A 23,684-nucleotide genomic window follows, 5' to 3' on the forward strand; every position below is an offset into this window, starting at 1 on the left:
GCGAGGGACAATGAGAATGAGGTTGGACTTAATAACAGGAAACACAATGGTGTTCGGGGAGATTACCTCAGTGTATACGACAGATCGGTTACACAGTAGCCAAACGTTGGTTTAAGTTACATTCGTACATCAGCTGCTGCGTGATTCCCCCCCACCCCCACCCCACAGGAACTGATGACGTTTCATCGTTTGTTATCTTATTTGTATCCATCAGACTCTTTCTATTCTGTCTCTGAAAAAGACATCAGCAATCGGACCTGACAGATTTGACATTTGACAGCAGGATGAGTCACTCCTGCTTAATTGAAGACTCGCTTGATCCCGGTTCAAAGCCGGGGCTGAGGAAAAAGAAAAAAGGGGAGGAGGCAGGCGAGGTTGTAAACAGGATGGAACAGCCTTCCGTTTTATTCTAAATTTGATATGTACAGGAAAAGTGGCTGTAATACATTTCTTAATATATCATGTAAAAGTTTTCTGGAAAAAAAAAACAAACAAAACAAAACAATTGCACATCAGCTTCCATTAGCTTCCATTTCTTTTTATACTTTAAAACACATCATGGTACAGCATGGTTGAAGGCAATGTCAAAACGGGATACAAATACACTGATAACCGCTCGTAAGTGTTGGCTCTTGTGGTAATAAAAAAAAAAAAAAAAAAAAAAAAAAAAATACAGAATCAGGAAGGAGTACCCCAAAAATGACACATTTTAATATGATATTAAAAATGTTAAAAAACACACTGTAGTCTGTGTGCTGTAGTGTCACTGAAAAACAAATCACATCGTGTCCCTCTTTGTGTAAAATATTATGATATTATCTCAGGCACTTATCGATATCAGACCCCGTAACTTGGACAGCGGAAATGCAAAATCCATGATATTTGGAGCATGGGTTGAATACATCCTTCTAAACGTGCTAGTCTGCATTTAGACACGCACTAGTGTTCACAGCAGGAAGTGCTGGCCGCTACAACCAAACACTTTTTTTTTTTTTTTACGAAAAACCATTCAGAGTGGAGATATTTTTTCACCCTCACCTGCACAGTTTGTTTCTAATTTGGTAACAGTTTACAATGGCCCATTGTAGCGTGTATCAGCGCCATTGTGCATTTGTGTTTTCACACCCATATACATACGTTATGCAGAAGGGGAAATTTAATTAGCTTAAAGCAGAGTAGTGTTGTGATCTTTCCTCGTGATAAAATACAGGTTTTTACTTGTTTAATGCCATTGAAAAGTCATTTTTTTAAATTCTTCATCTTCTTACTTTGACTCTTCTCTGACTAAGCCTTGGTCTTTCCCAGCGAGGGTCTTCATTAAACAACAGGAGATAATGTATGTCATGCAGCTTCACTCTGCATATGGAGCGTGTGTAGGAGTGAAGGGCAATTACGCACAGCCTGTTTATTTTCCACAGCTTGATGATGGCTATTTTTTATTTTTTTCTATTTCCCTTTTGTTTTAAAGTTCAACCTCGGCTCAGTCTCATTTGTTCGCTTGCAGGCAGACAGTCGTGTCACAAACATTAGTGATGTCAAAGGAAAAAAAAAAAAAAAAAAGAGGTTCAGTCAGGGGGGATCGCTTACCACCTACTGCAACAATTATAGTGGTGGGCTGGTGGGCTGTGGCAGTGATTTTTAAGCCTGTGTCACCCACGCCCAAGGTCTTCTTCCAACCTACAACTACAGCAGTTGGTTCTCCTCCTCTCTGGGTTAAAAAGATTACCAATCAGCTGCTATAGCGTTTGACAGGAATGAGAATCTAAACATTCTCTGTTCATAATGGTACAAAACACTGGGCAAGCATGACGCATAATCAGAACTTCACAGGTTAAAGAGTCTGTTCTCCCAAATTACAAGAAAAAGAAAGATAGATATTTGTCCAGGATTTGAGACATCTACCTCTGAGATTACTGCCTTAAAGTAATAGTCTGACTTCTAGTGAAGTTGTTTATTTGCCTTATTCAAGTTAGATGAGAACTCACGTCTGTCCATTAAATATAAGGCTACATCCAGAAGTCCTTTAGCTTAGCTTATTAGTGCACTTTAGGTGGATTTTGTTACCTTTGAGCCAGGCTAGCCTTTTCCTCCTGTTTCCTGTCTTTATGCTAAGCTAAGCTAACTGGGAATCGTATCACCACCAGACCAGAAAGCAAATAAACATATTTCCCAAAATGTCGAGCTATTCCTTTGATACAGTGGAGTAAAATGAATGTCATTTGTTTTTTAGAAAGTTATGAGACAGGAGTATTGGTACAAACTCTGTATGAACTTATTGCCCTGTTGGAGCTAAGGAGTTTGCTAACTGGCAGAAAACAAGCTAGCTTGCGTGATTATGATTGACAAGTGTTAACTTGCTTCTGGCTGGCTACTTCTAAAGGTTTACCAATTAGCCCTGCAAGTAGTCTCCACATCACTAGGCTTTTAGCACTGCCTATCTCACAAGAACACTCAGTTTTTATAGGGAGCTTTTTTTTTGGAAGAAAGCAGTTCAAAGAAAGATTTCTGTAAATTCATTTTTCAGCTGTAACTCTTCTGTGAGGTGAACACCACAAACAAAAATCCATTCACCTCCCCTGTATTTAGGTGGCAGAAGCAGAAAACTCAGAAATAGAAATCTCAAAACCCGGGCAAATAAAATCAAAACTGTCTACATTTACCACTAAAGATAAGCAAGAAAATGTTGCTTTTTTTCTAATTTGTTTGACTCTATACCCTTTAAAATCCAGCAGCTCTAAATTCATCCACCAACTGCTGTGTTTTTCAAGCAAGCTAGCACCCCTACCTGCTTCCTCTTTTCAAACCAGTCTGGAGAAGAGTGACAGCTAAATGCTTTAAAAGGTAGAAATACAAAAAGCAATTACAGCAATTAAAAGCAATTAACTCCTGTGGACAATTTTGCCTTTTGTAAAAAAAACGGGAGAAAAGCTCCAGCTAATCGCACACTGGGAGGCTCATTGTCTCTCTACCCATCTTTATTCTGGGTCTCTTTTTTTTTTATGCTTTTATTCCTCTCTTTATGTCAGAAGCTGGGCCCTCTGTCGGTGCCTCTGGTGGCAGCGTTCTTTGGCTCTGGCAGGCAGCAGGTGGCTTGTGATGAAAAATTCAGTGCAGAGCCTGACTCGGGAGACAGGGAGGGGGGAAGGAGAGGAGGAGGGTGGTTGTGGGTAGCAGGAGGGCGAGTAGAAGAGGGGGTGAGATGAGAGGAGAGGAAGGTGGGAGATGAGCGAGGAGAGGAGAGCAGAGGAGGATGAGGGTGGGGGGGTGCTGAGGTAGAAGAAAGGAGGGTAATGAACAGAGGGGCGATGAGAACAACGAGAGGAGGATGGGAGCCAGAGCTCCAGACAGACAGGCAGGCGGGCCAGCGAGGCAAGCCCAGAGTGGTGCAGGGGGGCCAGGCAGCAGATCAGAGCTGTCTACCCTCTCTGCCTGGGTCTCCTCCACGGAGATAACACACAATATGAATCATTTATAAGGGGGGGGGGGCTTTTTTTTTTTTTTTTTTATTAATAACACACGCTGTGCCCTGCTTCTTTCATACACTTTGCCTTGCTTTCTCTGCTCCCCGGGGAGAACTCAAGTGAGAGAGAGAGCTCAATCGCTGAGGAGAAAACACTGGAAGAAGACAAACAGAATGCAGAGACACTGGCAGTGTTGGTTGGGGTTGAATGTCAAACCTTAGTGAAGCGAAGAAAGGATGATTTGTGACCGGAGGGATAAGTCATCCATGGGACACTTTGTAAAGCCATGACACACACTCTCGATCGTGAAACATGTACCTTGTCACATGCCCACACACACACACACACACACACGCCCCCACAAAGAACCTTACGTCTCCCCCCCCCCATGGGCTCAAAAGAACTTCCACTCACTTGCCTGTGTGCCCATTTGATTGTCAGTACATGATGGTGCCAGATCTCGATGAATCAGAGTCCTGGACGACTGTGAACAAGCATCGTGAATGCAGAGAAGGCACTGAGCGTCTCATATCTGTAGGAGGGTGAGTGACTGACTGATTTACTGGTACTGTATAGGTCATCGGCACAGTGAGGGATTGAACACAAACACCCACATACTGAGTACACTTCACAACTGTTTACCTCTAAGATCATCGCTAAGCTATAAGACCTCTAGGTTGTCCTTTGTCAAGATTTATAGCGTCCACTTTTGCCGTTTCTTCAAGGTAAGCTTGAAGCTCCTGAACCAAAAGTCCTCTGTTCAGATCTTTATCCATCAGTTCGTACGTGCTCCTCAAGAATAAAAAAGTCTTCCTTTCTCTGATCCTAATCTGTTAAGCCTCGCTAACTGCGAAGGCGAAGGCGGCACATCTTGGCGGTATGGACCCTTGGGGGACGCCGGGTCCTTCAGGTGCGGTGAGGAGTACCCGTCGTAGCTACTGTTACCGGTGCTCTCCTGCATTATCTTCCCTTTGGCTTCCTGTTCACGGCGCCTCTGCTCCTGCCTCAAGAGCTCCTGGGCCTCCAGAAGCACCCTGGCGTTGACACCGCCGCCGCCTGGGTAGCCGTTCCTGGAGCCCTGGTAGCTGGAGTACCTGGGGTTGTCCTTGGCTGTCTGGAAGCCCTCGCCAGGTGGGTACGCCTTATCCCACGAGTCCTGCGAGATGGAGCTGGGGTTCTTCCTGGGTTGCCTGTTGCAGAGAGACGAGACAGGAAAGGAAAATGTGAGATGTGGTTTGATTTTTAGTTTTATGTTATTCCTTGGACATGAACCTCAACGGCATATAAATGATTTTATTTGCTCAGTTTTTACTTCCTGTGTTTACAAGCTTGGTGCTGCCCTTACACGTTTTAGCTAGGCATGTCATTTGTGGTCATTTTCAGAAATAACTCAGCCTTCATTTGGCTTGTGAGTAGTGTAATGAATGTTCTGAGACACTTGTTTGCCTGTATGTCCAGTAGTTTTCCACACACAGCAACACTGTGAGTAGAAAGAGGAGAGTATCAGTTTTCCAGGAATATAAAAACCATGTTGATGGTTGGTTCTACGCCTTAGTGCTTAGAAAAGATGAACTGATAGTCTAAAACTATCCATATAAAGTATGTTCGCATTTCATTTACCTAATATTGTCATTCTGTTTCTCTATGTTGTGATTTTATTACTTTTTATTTTGTATTCTCTGTACATCTTTTGCATATCTGTCTGTCTGTTGTGGAGGAGGGATCCCTCTCCATTTGGGATAAATATGTCCTCAGTTTTGGCCCAAAAGTACCCATCATGCTTTGGGTGATGCGAACAGAATGTGTAATGTTGCCATGGAGAACAGAGAGTTAGCTGTGGGCTACATAAGCCCTGTCTTTATTGCCTAAATTTGTTTATAATTATATAAATCTGCAACATAGAAAGTCATGCTGCATTTGCTACCTGCAGTTCCTGTTTGCACTGTAGCTATGCCACAGTGAACATCAATCAATAGGATTTATATTGATCCCATTGATTCTGAAGAAAAAAATGAAAATATGAAGATCTGGAGTTTTAAAGCAATCACTCATACGAATTCCTCAGAGTTCAGTCTCTTTCCTTCTTTTTCTCCTCTAACACTGACACTTTAGTTCTCCATGTCACACAGAGTGATCCCTCTTAACCACATATCATGACCTAGTCTGGTGGGAAAAATGTCTGCAGCAACAAAAATGTCTGAAAACCAGTTACCTCTCTTGGGAGATGCACTGATGTTTTTATGTTTTTGCTGAAAAAATGTTATATTGTCAGTCGCACGGTAGCCAAGACATCACATTCAATGGAAATGAGGCTCAATTACAGCCTCACAAACTGCCTCTGGGCAAGTACCAGCCCACGGTAACAACATACAGGGATGCCTAACCATGTCAAAGTCCCCTTCCAGCCCATTAGGCTCATTTCGAGACAGACAGAAACAACCATTGGATCTGACAGACAGTAATAGCAGACCTTTCGCAGTAGGAAAAATGAAGCAACCATCTTGTCCTCAATGGATTCGCTTTGGCTGATATTTGACACCTGACACAATTGTCTTAAAGGCACGGTTGGTTTTTTCGTGCTTCTGGGGGGGCTGCCCTGCCCTTTACCAGGAAGAAAGGGGGAATAAATACAGATGTGTGACATCACCTCTCTCATTTCTGCTTGGCTAGCCTCTTTGTGGCACCCCTGCCTTTGTGTGTGTGTGTGTGTGTGTGTGTGTGTGCCCATACGATATGCATGAGTGTCCCAAGCCCTACAGCTCCACCCGTTTATCTCCAGGGCAAGGCATAAACGAGAGCAGAGACAGAGAAGAAGAAGACACACCAAAACATCAATGGGCTTTTGACTCAGAGCCATGCATAATTAGCAGGTTTATCAGCCAGCTGTGAAGAAACCGCATTATTCCTGTGTTTGGATATGAGGAGAAAGGGGGAGGAAAAAAAAAAAAACCCTTAATGAGAATAGAAAAGACCTTTATTTTTATTCACAGAGATTGAATGCAATTGGGAATGGATACACTTCACGATCAGTGAGATAGGAGAATATAGCCCACGTTTATTCTCGCGCACGGTTGAGTGATTCCAATTTTCAGAGACAGGCGTCCCCGGCATCTGATTTCATTTCATATGTTGACAAAGAGGCCAAAGCTGGTCTGCTTCCCTGCTGAGAAATGCAAACCGAATCGCTCCCTCTGTCTGATGCCATGCCAAGGGGTGAACATGTACATGTGTGGTAAATACAGAGAGATGTATACTGTTCTGTATTCTGAGCTTGCACACAGTGAAGCTTGACAGATGATAAAAAAAGAAGGGGGGGAAAGGTGACGGAGTGAGATTGAGAGGAAAAAAAAGAGAGACTTTGTGAGAGGCTGTAATGGAGGGCAGATAGACATGTAGCTGTGACATGCAAGCATGCAGGCACACACTACTGAGACCAAATGCCAGTGCAGCTGTTGCAGTCAGCGTTCGGTATCCCATAATGGCGTTACTTTGGCTCGGAGATCAATGGTGCTCATCGGTGATGAATATGAGGGCCCTTCATCTGCCGTCATTGTTTCAAATGGCGGCGGTTTATTTTCACTCACAGCTCCTTGTTTAGGAAAGGGTCTCACCCAGAAGGGAACTGACCTTTATCTAAAATGAAAGCTGTTTTTTAAGGAATGCGACCGCCATTAATCACGTCTCCATTCAGAATCCAGAGTCATGCTCTCATGAAGAATCCCGCCCCCCCCCTCCCCCCCCCATGAACGAAACAAGCCCATGTGAATCCCATCAAGGCCGCGCTCCCCGAAACGCCATATTAACTATGTCTTAGCCCCCCCCCCCCGACCTTACATGATGGTATGCTCTAAGTCAAACAATAGTTAGTGTTCTCAAGATACTACAGCTGGGTTTATCCAAACAGAACAGTTTCTTAATGGAATTAGTGGGAAAGTGAACGGACGTGGCCACAGGATGTTGCCTCTGACCGCTGGAGCGAGACGGTAGTTCATTAATCTTTCAGCAAAGCTGCCTGAAATATTTATCAAGAAAGGGATTTATGTCGATAACAGTGGATTAGAGTATGATGGTGAAGTAATAGAAGATAATGTATTTAATGTTGTATAAGTGGAAGTTGATGATATCCACCAGAATGGATCTGCTTGGTTTGGCCTTACAGGGTGTTTGAGAGTGAGTAATTACAGACTACTCAGGGAAAATGACTTTTAATAACATTTCCCACTGGACATTTCATTCCTAAATTGAATAAAGGCTAAAAAAAAAAAAAATCCTTCTTTAAAAAGGACCACTTTGTAAGCTTTAGCTTTACTTTACTTTATATTTCAGCTGATCATTTACAGCTTTAGATTTTTGTATTTGTTGTGTTTCAGGCAGCCATTAGTCTCCATACATGTCGGTGCATTATAGAAATCTATTAACAGACTCGTGACTGTTTACTGAGTTGTGTAATCTTTCAAAGTGAACATAAAGTCATCATTTTTGTTACTTTACTGTAGCATGATAATGAGAATTAGTTGCTGTGTTGTACTCGAAAACAAACACGGGTAGCGGATGTGCATGTCGTGCTGTTTGCAGTTCATTAGGAATCTGCATACATGGACGTGCTCACACATTTGGACGCAGGCAGATGACAAAATTTTACATCAGATGACCATCATGGTTATGCAGATGCAGAAATCAGAAATTAGACTTTAGCTTACAATAATTATATAATAACAAATTAGATAATGAATGCAGATTTTCATGTTCACGGTGATGGATTACACAACTCAACAAAGTTACGAGAGGCTGCAGATATATTTTCCCATCATACACAAATAAAAAGTAAGAAGTGGATGCCTGGTAACAACAAAAAAACATTTAGATTTCTTAAACACATTTTAAGTAAATGGGCTAAAATATGCAAAATCACTGGACCTCATCAAGTTAATTTCCTGTTAATCAACTTTAAGGCAAAATTAAACTGCAGTTTTGTGGATAAAGACAAAAAAGAAAAAATCGTACAAGCTTGCATTTCAGTACAGTGATTTCATGTTTCTTTACTCATAATAAAGTTTGTCTTTCAACTTGAGGAAAACAGTCATATCCCTACTGATTAAATTGATGATGCTGAAAGACATCTTGCTTGACAGATCACAGTGAAACCGGACATACGGCATATCAGCGAGAGAAAGAGGCAGTTTGTGGTTGGAATTTTTCTTTTAACTTAATAAAAGTAATTTGATTTTCACTTTAAAAGACAAGAAAGTGTAATCTTTTTTTATAGTAGCTATAAAAAACTCCTTGAGAGAATTCTAAAATTTGATCTCTGTCTATTGATTTTCAATATTTACATGCTGTCTCCATCTTCTTCTCAAGGTAAAACACTACTAACTCTAAACTGACAAAATAATTAATGCTAAGACCAAATGCAGGCAATACTCTGAAACCTTTCAAATCAAGAAAAGTGTCCTTGTGTCTCAAATAAGTCACTTCCTGTACTACTACCCCTTAACACACACACACACACACACACACACACACACACACACACACTAGCACTTCCTGGAACAACAGGCAGTCATATCATGCAGATCAAAGGGAATTACATTAAGGGAGAGGAAAGCAATCATGTCAGATCTGTGTGAGAGGGTAACATGATCTGTCCATATTCAGGCTTTACTGGTGTGTGTGTGTGTGTGTGTGTGTGTGTGTGTGTGTGTGTGTGTGTGTGTGTGTGTGTGTGTGTGTGTGTGTGTGTGTGTGTGTGTAGCTTTGTGGTCTAAAACTGGACAGCTCTGACTCTTTTTCTTACTTGGATGTTACGTATATAATCTGCCATCATTACTGTCACAAAGCCATTACAATGAATCTGACCTAATCACACACACACACACACATATCACTTTTTGAGATACATTACGGTACATTATATCAAATTACACCCAAAAAAACAGATACAAACAAAGTCACAACCTCCCGGACACATTTCATCAGACAGACAGCAGGAACATGACAAGATTCAACACATGTACTAACACCCGTACACATAATCTCTTAGCACATATCGATTGTTAGACAGACAAGAACAAACATCAAACACAACATCATATCAAGCCTCACACACACACACTCTTACCGTGGCAGGGAGCTGTACTGCCGCTGTGCCTGGGCGAACGAGTCTCTCTCCTCTTGTCTCTGTCTTTGCATCTGAACCTCGACCGACACCGAGTGGCGACCCGGCTGGCTGTACCCGCCTGGACCATTGCTGCTGGCATTTGACTGAAAACAGCGAGATGGTAGCTCGGTTAGCTGGTGTCCTAATCGTGATCGTCATCAACAGCAGCACAACCCATAACTTTATCCATCTCTGTTTACATCTATTTATATGTTATGACAATCCACATACCGTAGGACTGAAATGATGTCCAGTAAAATCCATGGAAATGTGCAGTTAATGAACAAATATGATGTGTTTTAAAGATTTACTTTTACTAATTTCAGTGCAGGAAATCCACATATTCTGTTATTTAGTGTGCTATTCCACTAATTTGGATCACATTCATGATACTGATATCAGTACAGTGCTCCAGTGCTTAAAAAAGTAATCTACATCTGTTCTTCAAGGGTCAAGTGGAGACTTCCTCCAGACCTCACAAGTCAAGTTTTCATCCAAATGTAGAGCAAATTTGAACTAAATTATCAGAAAAAACTGCAACAGAAAGTGCAAATTAATGTGCGTTTCCACCCACTACTGTAATATCAATATTAGGACTTGGTTGTGCTTCTTCTGCAGTCCAGTGGCAGTAACTCGTTGCAGAAGAGGTCACATCAAGATGACGTAATTAAAAGAGAGCCAGTGAAATCTCAAATAATGGAAAACCATGTGGAAAACATGTTGGAAATATGCTGTTTTTGTTTGTGTCACAAATGAATTTGAGGAATGTTACAGTCTCCTTATTGATGGTTTCAATCCATCAGTGGACGCTTGTGTGATATTTAAGTCACATGCATCTATTTCAATTTGTCACATTTTCTTTTTACCAATACATCAACTTTTCCTCCTGAGCAAAGTGTAAAAACTTAGCTTTTTTCCAAATTTCCGTTATTTCCATTTTCTGTTTTTATTATGCACAAACTGAAAATGTGTCTAAAATCATGTGGATGGAAAAGCACTTACTGTGAACAGTTTTCACTCTAACTACTCTCTACTTACTACACACTTTCAGTGATGTATGTGGATTATCCAGAATGCAACATGCAACCTCTGCATGTCGAGGGACCAGTAGAGGTAAGTGGAAAAATATGTTTTTTTTGTAATTTGGGGTGAAGTGACCTTTTAAAACTGTAACACTTATCTTAACTCTTATATTGTGGCTACAAGAGGAACAAAGCAGCCTGAAGCTACAGTACATGAAATGTTCTGGTGACACAGCAAACTGTCCGCTGTTGAGTTGTGATGGTTATTTTGTGTTGATCGGAGAGCTGCTCGCTTTCTCCTACAACCGATGTGGTTTTGGGACGACTGGTAGTTTTACACTCCCAGTTAAAAAAAAAAAAAAAAAAAAAAAAAAAATACTGATGACTTTTTCTTGTTAAGTTAAACATTCATGATGTTGAAGTGCCTGCAGTGCTAATGCAGGATAGATGTATGAATGGGAGATGTTAGAGCTTCCAACACTTCTACATGTGAATGAGTGGAAGATTATAGTTTTTATTTGAATAAAGCCAGTCGGCCTATTTTGTGGATCTGATCCTGTTTTATTTTAAACACTTCTAAACAATGTAAGATGCATTTATAGAGACATAAACATATAAAACACCCTAATATGATCAAACCCTAAAAGTTAAATTAGCTACTACATTGAAAAAAATAATGATAGACAGTGATAAAACACATATAATGTATAATAAAAAGAAAACAAAGCAACTTAATTCCAAATTACTGTAATATTTCATCCACTAACTACAGCTGTGGTGAAATTCATACTGTATTTTTGCTTGAAAGATCTCATGGTTGTCTGTGAGTTGAAAAACTTAAAAACTTACCACATAATTTCAAAAACCTACATTTGGATCTCTTGATAATAATAATAGTAATGATTTATTTTTGGTAGAACAGCTTTATCTTTGGTAAATTTTGGCAGTAAGTTTGAATATTCTGTAGCAGAAAGGTCACAGCTTCGACCCTGAGAACTGACAAACAAGTGAATGCATAAAAAAATAAAAAAGCCTGACCTCTAAATACATTAATAAACACACAATCCCTTAGTTCAAATGTTAAGTATGATAATCCCCCCCCCCCCCCCAACTGGAGTCAGGGTTTCCACACAGCAGCCCAATAAAACTAGCAGCAGTGCCTGACACAGGATCCCCCCCCTCCCCTCCCCACCCGCCCACAGTCCAAACCACAGACACTTACCAGCAGTTAGTGAGGCAGACACACCCTGAGCTGAGCTCGTCTCCTCTCAGGTCAGAATGAAGGTGAGACACAGACAGACAGGAGGGGGGGGGGGGAGTGAGGGAGGGAGGGGCCATGCTGGAGACTCAGAGCAGGGTTAAAGTGATGAGACGTGATGGATGTTAGTGGGTGTTAATGAAGGAGACAACACTGTTGACATTGTGGACCCATGGATAAACACCTCCTGTACAAGTCATCAGGCAACAGTAGATCACACAGGCAGAGTTATGTGTCAGATATGTACATTTGTAATATCTGCAGATTTGAAATGACTTTATGGTAGTTTATGGTATCATTTTAAAGTAATTATTATTATTATTTTATCCCTGAATACACACAAACTCATGAAAATACAATAATGTATGTCTTATCCACACACACTTGTACTTCTATACTTTTGAGGAACCACATGGACACTAACTAGTGATGTGTTGTCCAACCACCTACACCTGGTTGCATCCATTTCTCCAACATCATGTCTTTTGTAGGTTTTTGAATTGTACAAATGGAGAAAAATGGCATTCACTTTTGCACAGTTTCTTCTTCAAGGCATTCATGGTGTTGCACTTTGTTGGCACACATGAGAAGTGATGAGAGTAGCTGTGTAAATAATGAAAAGGGTTGTTTGCAAGAGAAGTTTAAATCCTTGCCTTGTTTCTCTCTCACCCCCGCACATGTGACCAATCACTGAGTTAAGTGGGCATGATTGTCGGATTGTCAGTTTCGGAAATTCGCAGAAATTTTTTGGAAGCAGCTTCTCCGGTTCCTGACGTTGAGGAGGAGTGGGAGGATGGGGTTTCAAGATGCTGACTGACGACGTGACAAGCATTTTGTTGAAAGAATGCTGACCCTTTGACTATTGACTTACTAACTAACCCTAAATATCTCTAAACTGAACCCTAAAACAGAGTCTAAACCCTGAAGCAGACTGGGCAAAACGTCTCACCGTCAAGGTCCTCACATTGGTCCTCACAAAGATAGAAGTACAAGAGTGCACACACACCACCTCCACATCCAGCCCACACTTGTACTGTACCACAACTCCTTCCATTCCACTGATGTTCATTAGCGGTGTGGGTGCAATAATTGTGTACGTGGATGAGTCGTAACACAAAGCCAATCTAATTACTTTTATAGCTGTGCGACGTATTGAGAGCCTGGCAGGACATCAGTTGGTGGGAAGGCCATAAAACGATTAAGAGTGCTAAAGAGACACTCCCATTTAAACCAAATGAAGCTGGGGCAATCATCTCTGGAGCTGATTGGCATTGCCTCGCTGCTCGGATGACAATAAGGACAAGGCTGGCAGGCAACTAAAAAGGGGGGGGGGGGGGGGGGGGGGGGGGTGCCCACGCACCTCTTATTCCATATGTGAACTGAAAATTGCCTGCGGGTGAATTACAGTCACAATATTTTTCACTTGAGGGAAAAAAAAAAAAAAAAAAAAAAAAAAATCCCTTTAGCGGTTTAGGAGTGTTGAATATTCCTGGGAATGTTTGCTCATCTGCCGGCACAAGGTGATTGTAGTGGGGAGGGAATATACCCAAAAGGAATTCAGATAATAGCAGTATTAAAATGTTACAGTAAAATACAAGAGGCAATATTATGCCCTTTCTAAACCCCCGACATCAAGTGAATGAACTCCTCTATTCCCATAGTGGTATAAATGAGTGCAATAAAGCTTGCACGGTGCTGCCGGGAGAGCGAGCATCAGTCATCCTGATGGAATTAGACTATGCTACCCACAATCCTCCCCTGCTCCCCAAACTATGGTGAAAAAGGAGAAGAGGGCTGCAGTCGCAAACAAGAGATATTATATTGACTAGAGGCATGTGGCTAAATAGGGACGGCTATGAAAACAGCCTGTGTTAAAAATGGATAATTGGGTGAATGAATCACAGAGAGAGAGAACTGTAGGATGGATATAACATGTGACAGATTCAACTATACTTCATATATTAAGAGGTGAGACTGAGGTTGAGTGTCCGAACCTGGCTGGAAGGTGCACAGTAACATGATTAGTCCTTACATATGGCTGTTCAGACATATCTGTCTAATCTCTATGACACTGCATCACACTGACAGTCATTTCCTGCTGTGGTGAATTCTGAATAAATCGAAGCTGCATCTAATGATTCTTTTTTAAACTGAAAAATATAAATTATATGAATCAATTCATTAATTCTTACAAAGAAAATGACCAAAAATACTGAAAAATGCACATCAAAAATACCCAAGATTTTGTTCTCACTTTGCTTGTTTTGTCAAACCAAAAGTCCAAACAACAAAGATTTTAAATTGAATTTGAGCTACAAAGATTATTAGTTGATTAACTGCTTAATTGATCTATAGAAAATTAACTAGCAACTATTTTGATGACTGATTAATCGTTTTAGTCACTATTGAAGCAAAAATTCACTGGTTCCGGCTTCTTAAATGTGAAGATTTGCTGCTTTTCTTAGTCAGTTATGACAGTAAACTGAATATTTTTGAGGTTTTGGACTGTTGGACAGACAAAAGACATTTTAATACATATCATTGAGCTGTGGGAAAGTATAGCTAGTATTTTTCACTATTTTTTAACAATCAATACACTAAAGAAAAATATCAATCAATAAATAATTTCATAATCATAGTTGCAGCCCTGAATGGAATATGATATAAAACACAGGAAAGCAGCAAATACTCACATTGGAGAGGCTGTAAACAGTGAAAGGTTTGGCATTTTTGCCTTATAAATGACTTAAAATGATCAATGCATTGGAATAATGTTCTCTGCATTGACTAACCAATTAACTTATTAGTCATGTCAGTCTTCGGATGGGTAATTTCTCCTGTAAACCTACTATATTTAAATCAATCATTAAACACAGCCTCTTTTAACATTTGCTTGTGTCCTATAAACATTCTTCTGCCATATAAAAAGGCGGCAAATTAACGAAAGCAGTGTCTCATATGCAGCTCTCTGTCCTGGCACGGACTGTAAGTCGGGCAGCTGAAGGTGAATTAAGAAAAAGGACACTGGCTCCTTGAGGTTTGCAGCACATTGCTCAGATGAAGCAACAAAATGTAATATATGCGCGAGGGAGGTAATTGAATTTCAAAGACACATTCTCCTGTTTTCCATATGGCCCACCAGTATGGCCAGAGCATGAGTCTAATAACATGCAATTACTTATAGCAAGCCTGAGTGTGAGCCACACTCTAAAAATTAAAAGCGCTTTAAAAAGACCATTAGAGGGTTTGCTCAAATTAAACCATAGAAGGTTCCTGGAAGAGCTGAAAACTTGGTTTGAAATATTAAGTATTTTTCTGTGTCATTAAATATTTTTTAAATAAATAAACTACAAGATAAGTCGATGTAAGGGCTAGCAATCAAAACATTTTTGGTATTGACTTCAGTAGAATCAAGTATTAAAAACTTTCAAGTACTGAGAGTCAGCACTGAATGCAGTATGAAGTATGAGGCTGTTTTAAGAGAATACTTTACTTTTATTTATCTAATTTAATTTGTGTGGACATATTTCTCTAATAAGGAGCGCTAAAATGTTCAACAGCTCACTTTGGCAACTAGAGGAATCTTTAACTTTTAGAGTGTGGGTTTCCTACTACTGAGTCTTCATGGGAAAATGAAACCGGTGACAACAGCAAATGCGCTGGAATTGATGTAAACAAACATAATGCCGCAGTATTGTCGAGTTCTTTAATTGAGAGCACGCTCTGTTGTTCGGAGACAAAGCGAGAGGTGACCTCTTCTTTCCCACACTGTCCCTGCTTTGCTGTACAATGCCAGCCGGAATGTGCGCTTGTTTTTGTCACATCCCATTAAAAAACGCTCGACTCTGGTTAACACAGCCGAATGCAAAGTAAAACTATACATTTTTATTGAGTTTATCAGCTAGAAAGGAAAGGCCAGAGCACAGAGGATTCGGTTCGTGAGCTCTCACTTTATATCTTTGCAATTATAAATCATAGGACCAAATTTCTCCCATTGCACACCACAGACTGTGCAAAGCTACAGTGGGAAGTTGTAGTGTAGACATCAGCAGTAAAAACAGTTCATACAGAAATATACAAAAAAAAACACAACTGTGTGTGTAAAATAACCCTGTATAGAGAAACAACCAACAAGGATAATTCATATTATTTGGTGTAAAGGATGTAATTTACAACATAATTATGTGTCTAGTTTAGGAAAACACACATTTGTGCTGCTTGATAACAATAATAATATATAATGTGCCATAATGTGGTTTATATGTTGTGAGAAAATGTGTGAAAATATGTTTTGTCCTAAACTAGACAAATAAATGTGGTCTTTTATAAGAGAACATGGGAATCATACACATTGCACAAAGATGCTATCAATTAGAAAAAAAAAAAAGGATTAAAATCTTATCAAGTTTTAAAATTTACTACAGTGGACTGCTCATAGCCATAATTTGTTACTCAGAAAAAAAATGTAAAACCAAGTACACTTGAGGTGCAGTGTGAGGAAGCAGGAAGGACTAAAATAAATACTAAAAATATGACGAGCGATTTCATCACCCCAAAAAAACTTTGAAGGCATTCAGATTTTTGTTCGCTTATTATTACCTCATATTGCTTCAGAATGCAATTATCTCCCTTCTTGGCCAACAAAGCTTCAAATCAAATACATTTCTGTTTAAAAAAACGCACATAACTCTACCTTTAAACTGTAAAAAGGCACAGTTACAAAAAAGGGTTTTAAAAATGAGAAACCCTGTGTAGATGGAAAACAATGTGAAGACAAACCCCCGAGTCCAAGAGGTGGTGGGCGGGTCCATGTGGATGACTGACAGACACAAACAGGGACGATGAATGAGTAGAGTAGGTTGTGACAGGCGGGTGGGGTGTTAGTGATGGTTGTGTCAGGAGGTGTGCAAACTCCTGCATGCATACGGTTGAACATTTGAGGGTGACGGGTGTTAGCGGTAGCACAGTTAGCCAGGAAGGCCCATGGAGGTTAATGGTAGTCCTAAACTGGGGACAGGGTGTCATCAGTCTTGTTCATGGCTGGTAGTAGTTGGGTTAGTGATGGTTAGCACCGTACTCCAGTTAGCCACAGGTAGTGTAGGGTGCTAACACTGTTAGCATTCTCCTCAGGCTACATTTGAAGTTACACATCCAGAGTCGGGTCTGGTAGTGGTCGTTTCTCAGACATTAACAGTCTTACAGTCTGGCCGTCTTCTCCGGCCCGCAGTGGATTTGATTACAGGCTCCCGTCATTTCAGACACTCACCCAGGGCTGCTCGAAGCTGTAGGTCCTCCTGCGGTCGTCCGGGTCGTCCGGGACGTTCTGGGCCTGCTGGAACTCCTGCCTCAGCCTCTGTATCCGGTCGTGGTTGCTAGGGGCTAGCCGGTTACTGAGGAGAGAGAGAAGAGAGGTGGGGGGGGAAAGATGGATGAGTATGAGAGGTCCATTGTGAACAAGTGACCTGTTTTCATCAGCGCAGGTGGAGAAATGGCCTGCAGGATGAAGTTCTTTAAAGTCCAGTGCGCTTTTGTCCATGAATTGATCAAATGCACTGTTGACACTGTAAAGCAACCCAGATACATTCAACCCAGATAAAACGTAAAACGTGATAAGTGAGGGCAGAGCCAAGAGCGGGCTTACAGCAGAGCCAACAGCAATATGAATCAAACTAATGCGCCTCTGATGTATTATTCATAACAATGAACAAAGACTAGTGGTGAACGGTGAGCAGTACCACAACTACCCCCCCCCCCCCTACCCCTGCCGGCCTCATATCATTCAACTTCTGCACCGCTATTGTCTGTTGCAGCCCTGTGGTGCTTACATCAAACAATGCTGCCTTCAGTGTAACCTTTTCATGGTACACTGAACAAGTGTGCTGTAGCGGTCACTCACAACAACCTACTCTACAACTGTAACTATATTAGATGTTGTAGAGTCTAAAATGTTCAATTATTAAATATGAAAAGTTGTTCTCTTTAAGACCATAAATGTAACCGGTTGTCAGCAATTACAGTGAGAATTTGTAGTCTGTCAATATGTATTTGCTTCAAAAGATAAAACCTACAAATTCTAAAACTTGCATCACTTCTATACCAAAGACGGCTCAGAATTCATTTTCTTGAACACTTTTCCTATATTGTATTTGCAACTCTACAGCACCAGTCAAAAGTTTGGACACACTTTCTAATTCAAGTGAATGGGAAGGTGTGTCCAAACTTTTGACTGGTGCTGTACATTTGTTATCATTTACTGTAGTTCATTGTCACATATTTGTGACATTTTAGATCTAATCTTGACTCAAACTTAACTAAACTTGGTCATGAAGGTGACCTAGATTTCAGAAAGAAGGTCTTGACCACACTCCATACATTAGCGGTTTACATTGTTGACATCCATTAGTATAGGTTTATTCTATTTGTAAGGAACCATTAATAGAGTTTTTCCTCTAATGCAAATTAGAGATATTTCTACAAGTTCCTGAGCTCATAAACTGACAGAAATATAGGACATTCATGTAAATGAGAAGACACATTAGTGTTAAATTTATATGACCTCCTACAGAGAAAAGTAATTAACACATTTCCCTCTCAAACAGTGTGTGTGTGCGTAGAAACGTCGGGGTTGGTGAATCAAAGAACAGCAGGGGGAAAGTTGACTCCGAGCTTGACTTTTCAGCTTTCTAACTCAGCCAGGAAATTCCTGGGAACTGTGTTATCTCAAAAACTCAAAAGGTCAAACCTGCAACTCTTTCCAGTCCCAAAACTCCCCCGAGTTCAGTTTTGCATGTCTTACATGGGAAAACTTTAAGGTCAGCATAAAAATTCTCAATTGTATTTATTTGAGGGATAAAATTAAAATGCAAATAATAAAAAGACAGATATTGCAAAAAGAGGATGTGCATGCAAAAAAAAACCAACTGGTGTCTGGTAAAGCATAAATGAATCCCATCCTTATTTGCTAGGTTATGGCAGTAACTGCACAGTTGAAAAAACAAACTTTGAATATCAGTTTATCTTTATGAGGTCAAAGTATGACTCCATCAAGGCATAATACTACTATAATAACTGCCTAAACTCATTTTGTCCATCACAAAACAACCAGATAGTGGGGCTATGTTATAACCTCAAACACAGCAGCACCACCAACTTATCCAGCTATCAACTCCAGACACACACAATGGAAGAAGCCAGAGCCAGTCAGCCTTGTTAAAGACCAGGAACCTGTCATATGTGATCCCGCTAATCTCCATGATATGTAACACAGCCGCTTGGCCTCTTTAGAACACAGCTGACCTGGTATATACCTGCTATGGGTCAAGGGCGCGATGTCAGCTTCAACAGAAAGGCTCATATCTGTTAGTGGGTAGCGTGTAAACAGCACCAGATTCAGAAAGTAGCTTAGAGAAATATTAGCTTAGTTCGGCATGGGTTGAAGTTCACAGGGTGGGAAAGCACAGTGATCCAGGATGAATTTAAGTCCGATGTTTGTCAGATGAAAGAGGTTTTCTCTCCTGAGGATGTGGCTCAACTCTTTAATCAAAAGTATATCATCATTAAGGCAACCTATAGACCCAGACTATATACTAGAATCCTACTCGGGAGACTGAAGGAAAGAGAAACTCAAATAAAGGGATCAAAGATGTCCAATTCTCTAGTCTGACAAAACACTGTAAATTAATCAAAAGGAAAAAGCAACACTGCAATACAACTGTACTGCAAAAAAAAACCAAAAAAACCCAAAAAACCCCCAGAGACAGGGAAGAACAGCGGGCTGAGATTTAGTCTGAGATGAGCTTCATCCTCTAGACAGGCTCACTCAATATCTGGCACTGGTGTATGAGGCTGAAAGGTCACTGTGTGGCTTTGTTGAGTGTCTCTGGGACTCAATAACAGGACTGTGGCTTGTTGACTGGGCTGCCGGCAAAGCTGTTTACGCAGAGATGCACCCTGCCTTTCATGGTCAGGCGTGCCTCCTGAAAAGCTGTCGTGTCTCGGCTTTAAGTCTGGGGAGGAAGGAGCTTTGATGTAATGTCTGCATTGTGGCCAGGGCTTTGACTTTCCAAGTGCACTGCTACACTATGTCCTAATGCGGCACGGTAAAACATGAAACACGAGAGACAATCAATTCAGGTTCATCACAACTTACTGTACTTTTGGCTTAAATTTAACCCAGGAAGTCTGTCTGTAAACTGTGATGGATTGTTAAAACCGACCGCTTGGGAATAATTTTAACATTCTCCTTTGTTTTCTCTTTGTTTAAAACATGTATGATAATCTGGCTACTGGTTCTTCTTGCCCAGTTGGACTTCTCTTTAATCCCAGGTCTTAGCAATCAACTCGGTGAGAACAATGTTGCTATTACTAATAGGACTGACAATCAAAACTACAAATTCAAGACCTAGGGCTCCAGTACATGGATATTATCCTTTAAGCCTACAAAGGAGGGTGCTTTGGGAAGATTTGAGACATTCCAGACTTTGACTTCAATATTACAAAGCCACGCTATGTTCTAAAGTCGCATGGTGAAACACAGAGATTTTAAAAAAAAAAAGAAGCTTTGAGAGTAAGACCGAAGCAATTAAAGACAGCCATTCAAAGTCCTTGCTTCATTTGGTGGAGAAGAAGAAGAAGTGGTCTAAATTGGACCTAATACCAAACTAATAAGATTTATCAAATCTGTGCTGTCACTTCAAAAATCCCCCATGACATTGACGCTGCTTCCACGGATCCCAATCAAAGCATGCCAACACATAGAGGGAAGGCCTCTATGGGCCAATGTACATTACAGTAAGTGACAGAAGCAGCTGATGGACGGAGTCCTAATCCTGTGGATTATAAATGAATGGGTCCATTTAAAGAGGCTGCTCTTCCCATGCCTATAGCAGCATCCTTGGGACCTACCACCAACTGTACGTGGACATAAATCTCACAACCGTCCGCTCATTTAGAGGACTTGGTGACTTTTGTGGCTCAATGTGCACTTGAGAGCCAGGCCTGATGAATGTGAAGCACAGGGCGTCCACACTCTCAACCGTGGTGAAAAAAAAATACAGCCGGATGATGACCCAACTAGCCACCAGCTGGCTCACAAAGACCATCTGAGCACGTACGGCAAGGCGAAGTGCTGAGGCCTACGTGGTGGAGAGATTCGAGTGGATCTTGTGTCTGTGTTTTGTAACGAGGGCCCTCGTGGCGAGTGGTTACAAGTGGGGTGACCTTGAGGATACAAGAGCGGCATTGTTAGTTCACACTTCAAAGTCTTGGATGAGAGCGTCTCCACAAGCAAAATGCGGCACTATGAGGAGGACCATTAACAAAGCCAGCCAAGACATGTTTCTTAAATCTAATCAGTCAATTTCATCTCTTTAACTTAAAGGGCATCTCTTGCCCTCATGCAAATGAACAAACTATGCTCTATGTTAATAATAGCAGGATTGTATTCAGTGATATCCTATCTATTTCATTTGCCAATAATCCTGAATTCATAATAATCAACTTTTTTAATTAAAAGCCCCCATCTGGGTAGTCATGGGATTCTCGTCTCTAATGTGACTGTTGTACTGACTAGCTCACCGCCCCGTTAAATAAACATTTACTGATGTACCGATACGCAGGGTAAGAAAACAGTGCACGTCGTGAATACGCGTCGCCCCTGAACGCAGCAGCTGCGGCGGTTAGTTTCTGCAATCTTAGATGGGGGGGGGGGGAACTAGGCCCTACATCCTGTGACAAAGAGAGAGCAGCTGGTGGAGCCTTTTTCTGCTGTGAAAAAAGAACTGCGATGCTAAAGATGATAATCCAGGTCTATTGATCGCAGGCTCACAGACAGCTAGGAGGGAGACTGATGCCCTTGCTAACAGGTGCTAGCGGCTAACGCTCCATCTGTGAGCAGCATCTACTGCAGGAAAGATTGTCCTGCTTCCACGAGCAATCACACACTAATCTGGGATAGATGTTGTTGCTAATCATTAGTAACAAATTAATACTAGAAAATTATTTAATTGGGATCATTTGCATTGACTTTCCTGCTCTGGTGAGTTCTCTACTTTGTGTCTCAACATAGGTTACAATATAATATTCATCTGTCTGTTGATGTGTGGTTGAAACAAAACTACAATGTAGAACCTGTATGAACAGGTATGTAAAGTTACATTAAGACACCCTACCGTTGCCTTAGAAACGGGTATGTTTAATAGTCTCTTTGATGATACAATAAAAGAGGATAGTGATTTTTGCAAGGCTGAAGATGAAGCCTGTTTTATGTTTTAATGCACTTTATATGATGATTTAATGGTGATACTTTTTAGTGAAATGTCATGGCCGGCTGCTGGATGGATGATTATAAAAGGCTTCTTTTTTTTTTTTTTTACAGCAGATTTTATTTGTAGAGCTTCAGAGAGGAGACAAAGTTTATTGTTATTGCATAATAATGTTTTATGTAATAAATTGTGTTAACTTTATAATTGGTATAATCCCAATGTGGGCCCAGAACTTTTATATTCTGTGCATGACACAAAAAAACAAAAAGCAAAACAAAACAAAAAAGAAACAGAGGCTAGATGCTGCTGGTTTAAATTTAGTATTCAGGTCTGGTTCACTTTGATGATGCTACATCATTTCCAACAGGATGTTTAATACATACATGAATTCTGTGCTGGCTTTGCTGAAAAACGAAAATGCATGTTCTGTTGACCTGTTGTTGGGTACGTGAAGGTTAAAAAAAAGGATTAGCTCAGATGCTTGACTACTCTCAGCCTTAGTGGTGTCTGCCGATGCTGCGGAGAGATTAGAGGGGCCAAGAGGCCATTGTGTCTGTTGTGTCTGAAGCCATTTAGGCCCTTATTAACCCGCTCTTGCTTTTTACTCTGGATTACACGGGCTTATCCCAGACACACTGATAGAGCCAAATTGATCTGCAGAAACATGGCAATTAGACACCAATCAATACATATAACCCCACTTAGAAACTTATTATCAAATCCCTGGCATTTGTCTCGCCATGTCAATGAACCTAAGTAAGAGTAAAACCGGATGTTGATAAACTGCACAAACAATTTGGTCGGTATGCAAAAGGAAGATAAACAGCCGGGTAGAAATTCTTATTCTATGCAAGAGCTTGTGTTGACGGGGAAGTTAAGAGGCTAATGAATCTAGCTAACATGTTCTGTAACCCATGCCGAATCAGACACCATCTGCACGTTCACGGCCCGACTTGGATCAAACCACTCTCTTCTCAGAGGGCACAGCGCTGGCGCGGCGCCGGCATGCTGTGCCAAGCTTAGTGGCTGAGTGTGTATTTGTATGTGTGTGTGTGTGTTAGGAAAGAAATATGGCACTTAAATTGCCGAAATGTTGCCTGAACACTGAACAGCTGCAGAAGAATGTAGGTGGATTTACATACACATTATAAAATGATATTAGTCATGATCCCGGATAATGTGTGATGAGTCACTGGAAGTTTCTGCTGGTTCAACAGTGGATACAAGAGCTGACATTGTGCATTGTTTTCATAGCTGTAAGGATAGATTTACTGGAAATTAATACTTTGGCTTCCTTCTTATTTTTGAAACAACGGCTAACGAACCCATCTCGTCCCAAAAAAAAGAGATATGTAGCGCTTCGGAAAGAAGCCGTTAATTTGTTTTCCTCTGTCCAACAGTGAGCCATTTTCCCTAAACCTGATCAATTCTGTGCAACGTGTGAACTCTCACACAGTTCCGGTCCCCCCGCAACTTACAGTAGTATTCATTCAGAGCCTTAGCAATCCCACGGGGTGTCAACAC

The 23,684-nt window shown here is 40.9% G+C and overlaps 1 protein-coding gene across 9 annotated transcripts in view; it reads right to left on the minus strand.

The window, feature by feature from the left end:
• Positions 1-371: 371 nt before the first annotated feature.
• Positions 372-23,684, minus strand: part of LOC122994645 (partitioning defective 3 homolog) — a 253,190-nt gene continuing 229,877 nt past the window's right edge. For all 9 annotated transcript variants that reach the window (XM_044369447.1, XM_044369452.1, XM_044369451.1 and 6 more), the window contains 3 exons: positions 17,165-17,288; positions 9,580-9,722; positions 372-4,651 (listed from right to left, as the gene is read on the minus strand). In XM_044369447.1, coding sequence (XP_044225382.1) covers positions 4,255-4,651; positions 9,580-9,722; positions 17,165-17,288 — 664 coding nt within the window. In that variant the 3' untranslated portion in view covers positions 372-4,254. The remainder of the gene's footprint in view (positions 4,652-9,579; positions 9,723-17,164; positions 17,289-23,684) is intronic.

Source organism: Thunnus albacares, chromosome 12 (genome assembly GCF_914725855.1).
Source record: "Thunnus albacares chromosome 12, fThuAlb1.1, whole genome shotgun sequence".
Taxonomy (NCBI): domain Eukaryota; kingdom Metazoa; phylum Chordata; class Actinopteri; order Scombriformes; family Scombridae; genus Thunnus; species Thunnus albacares.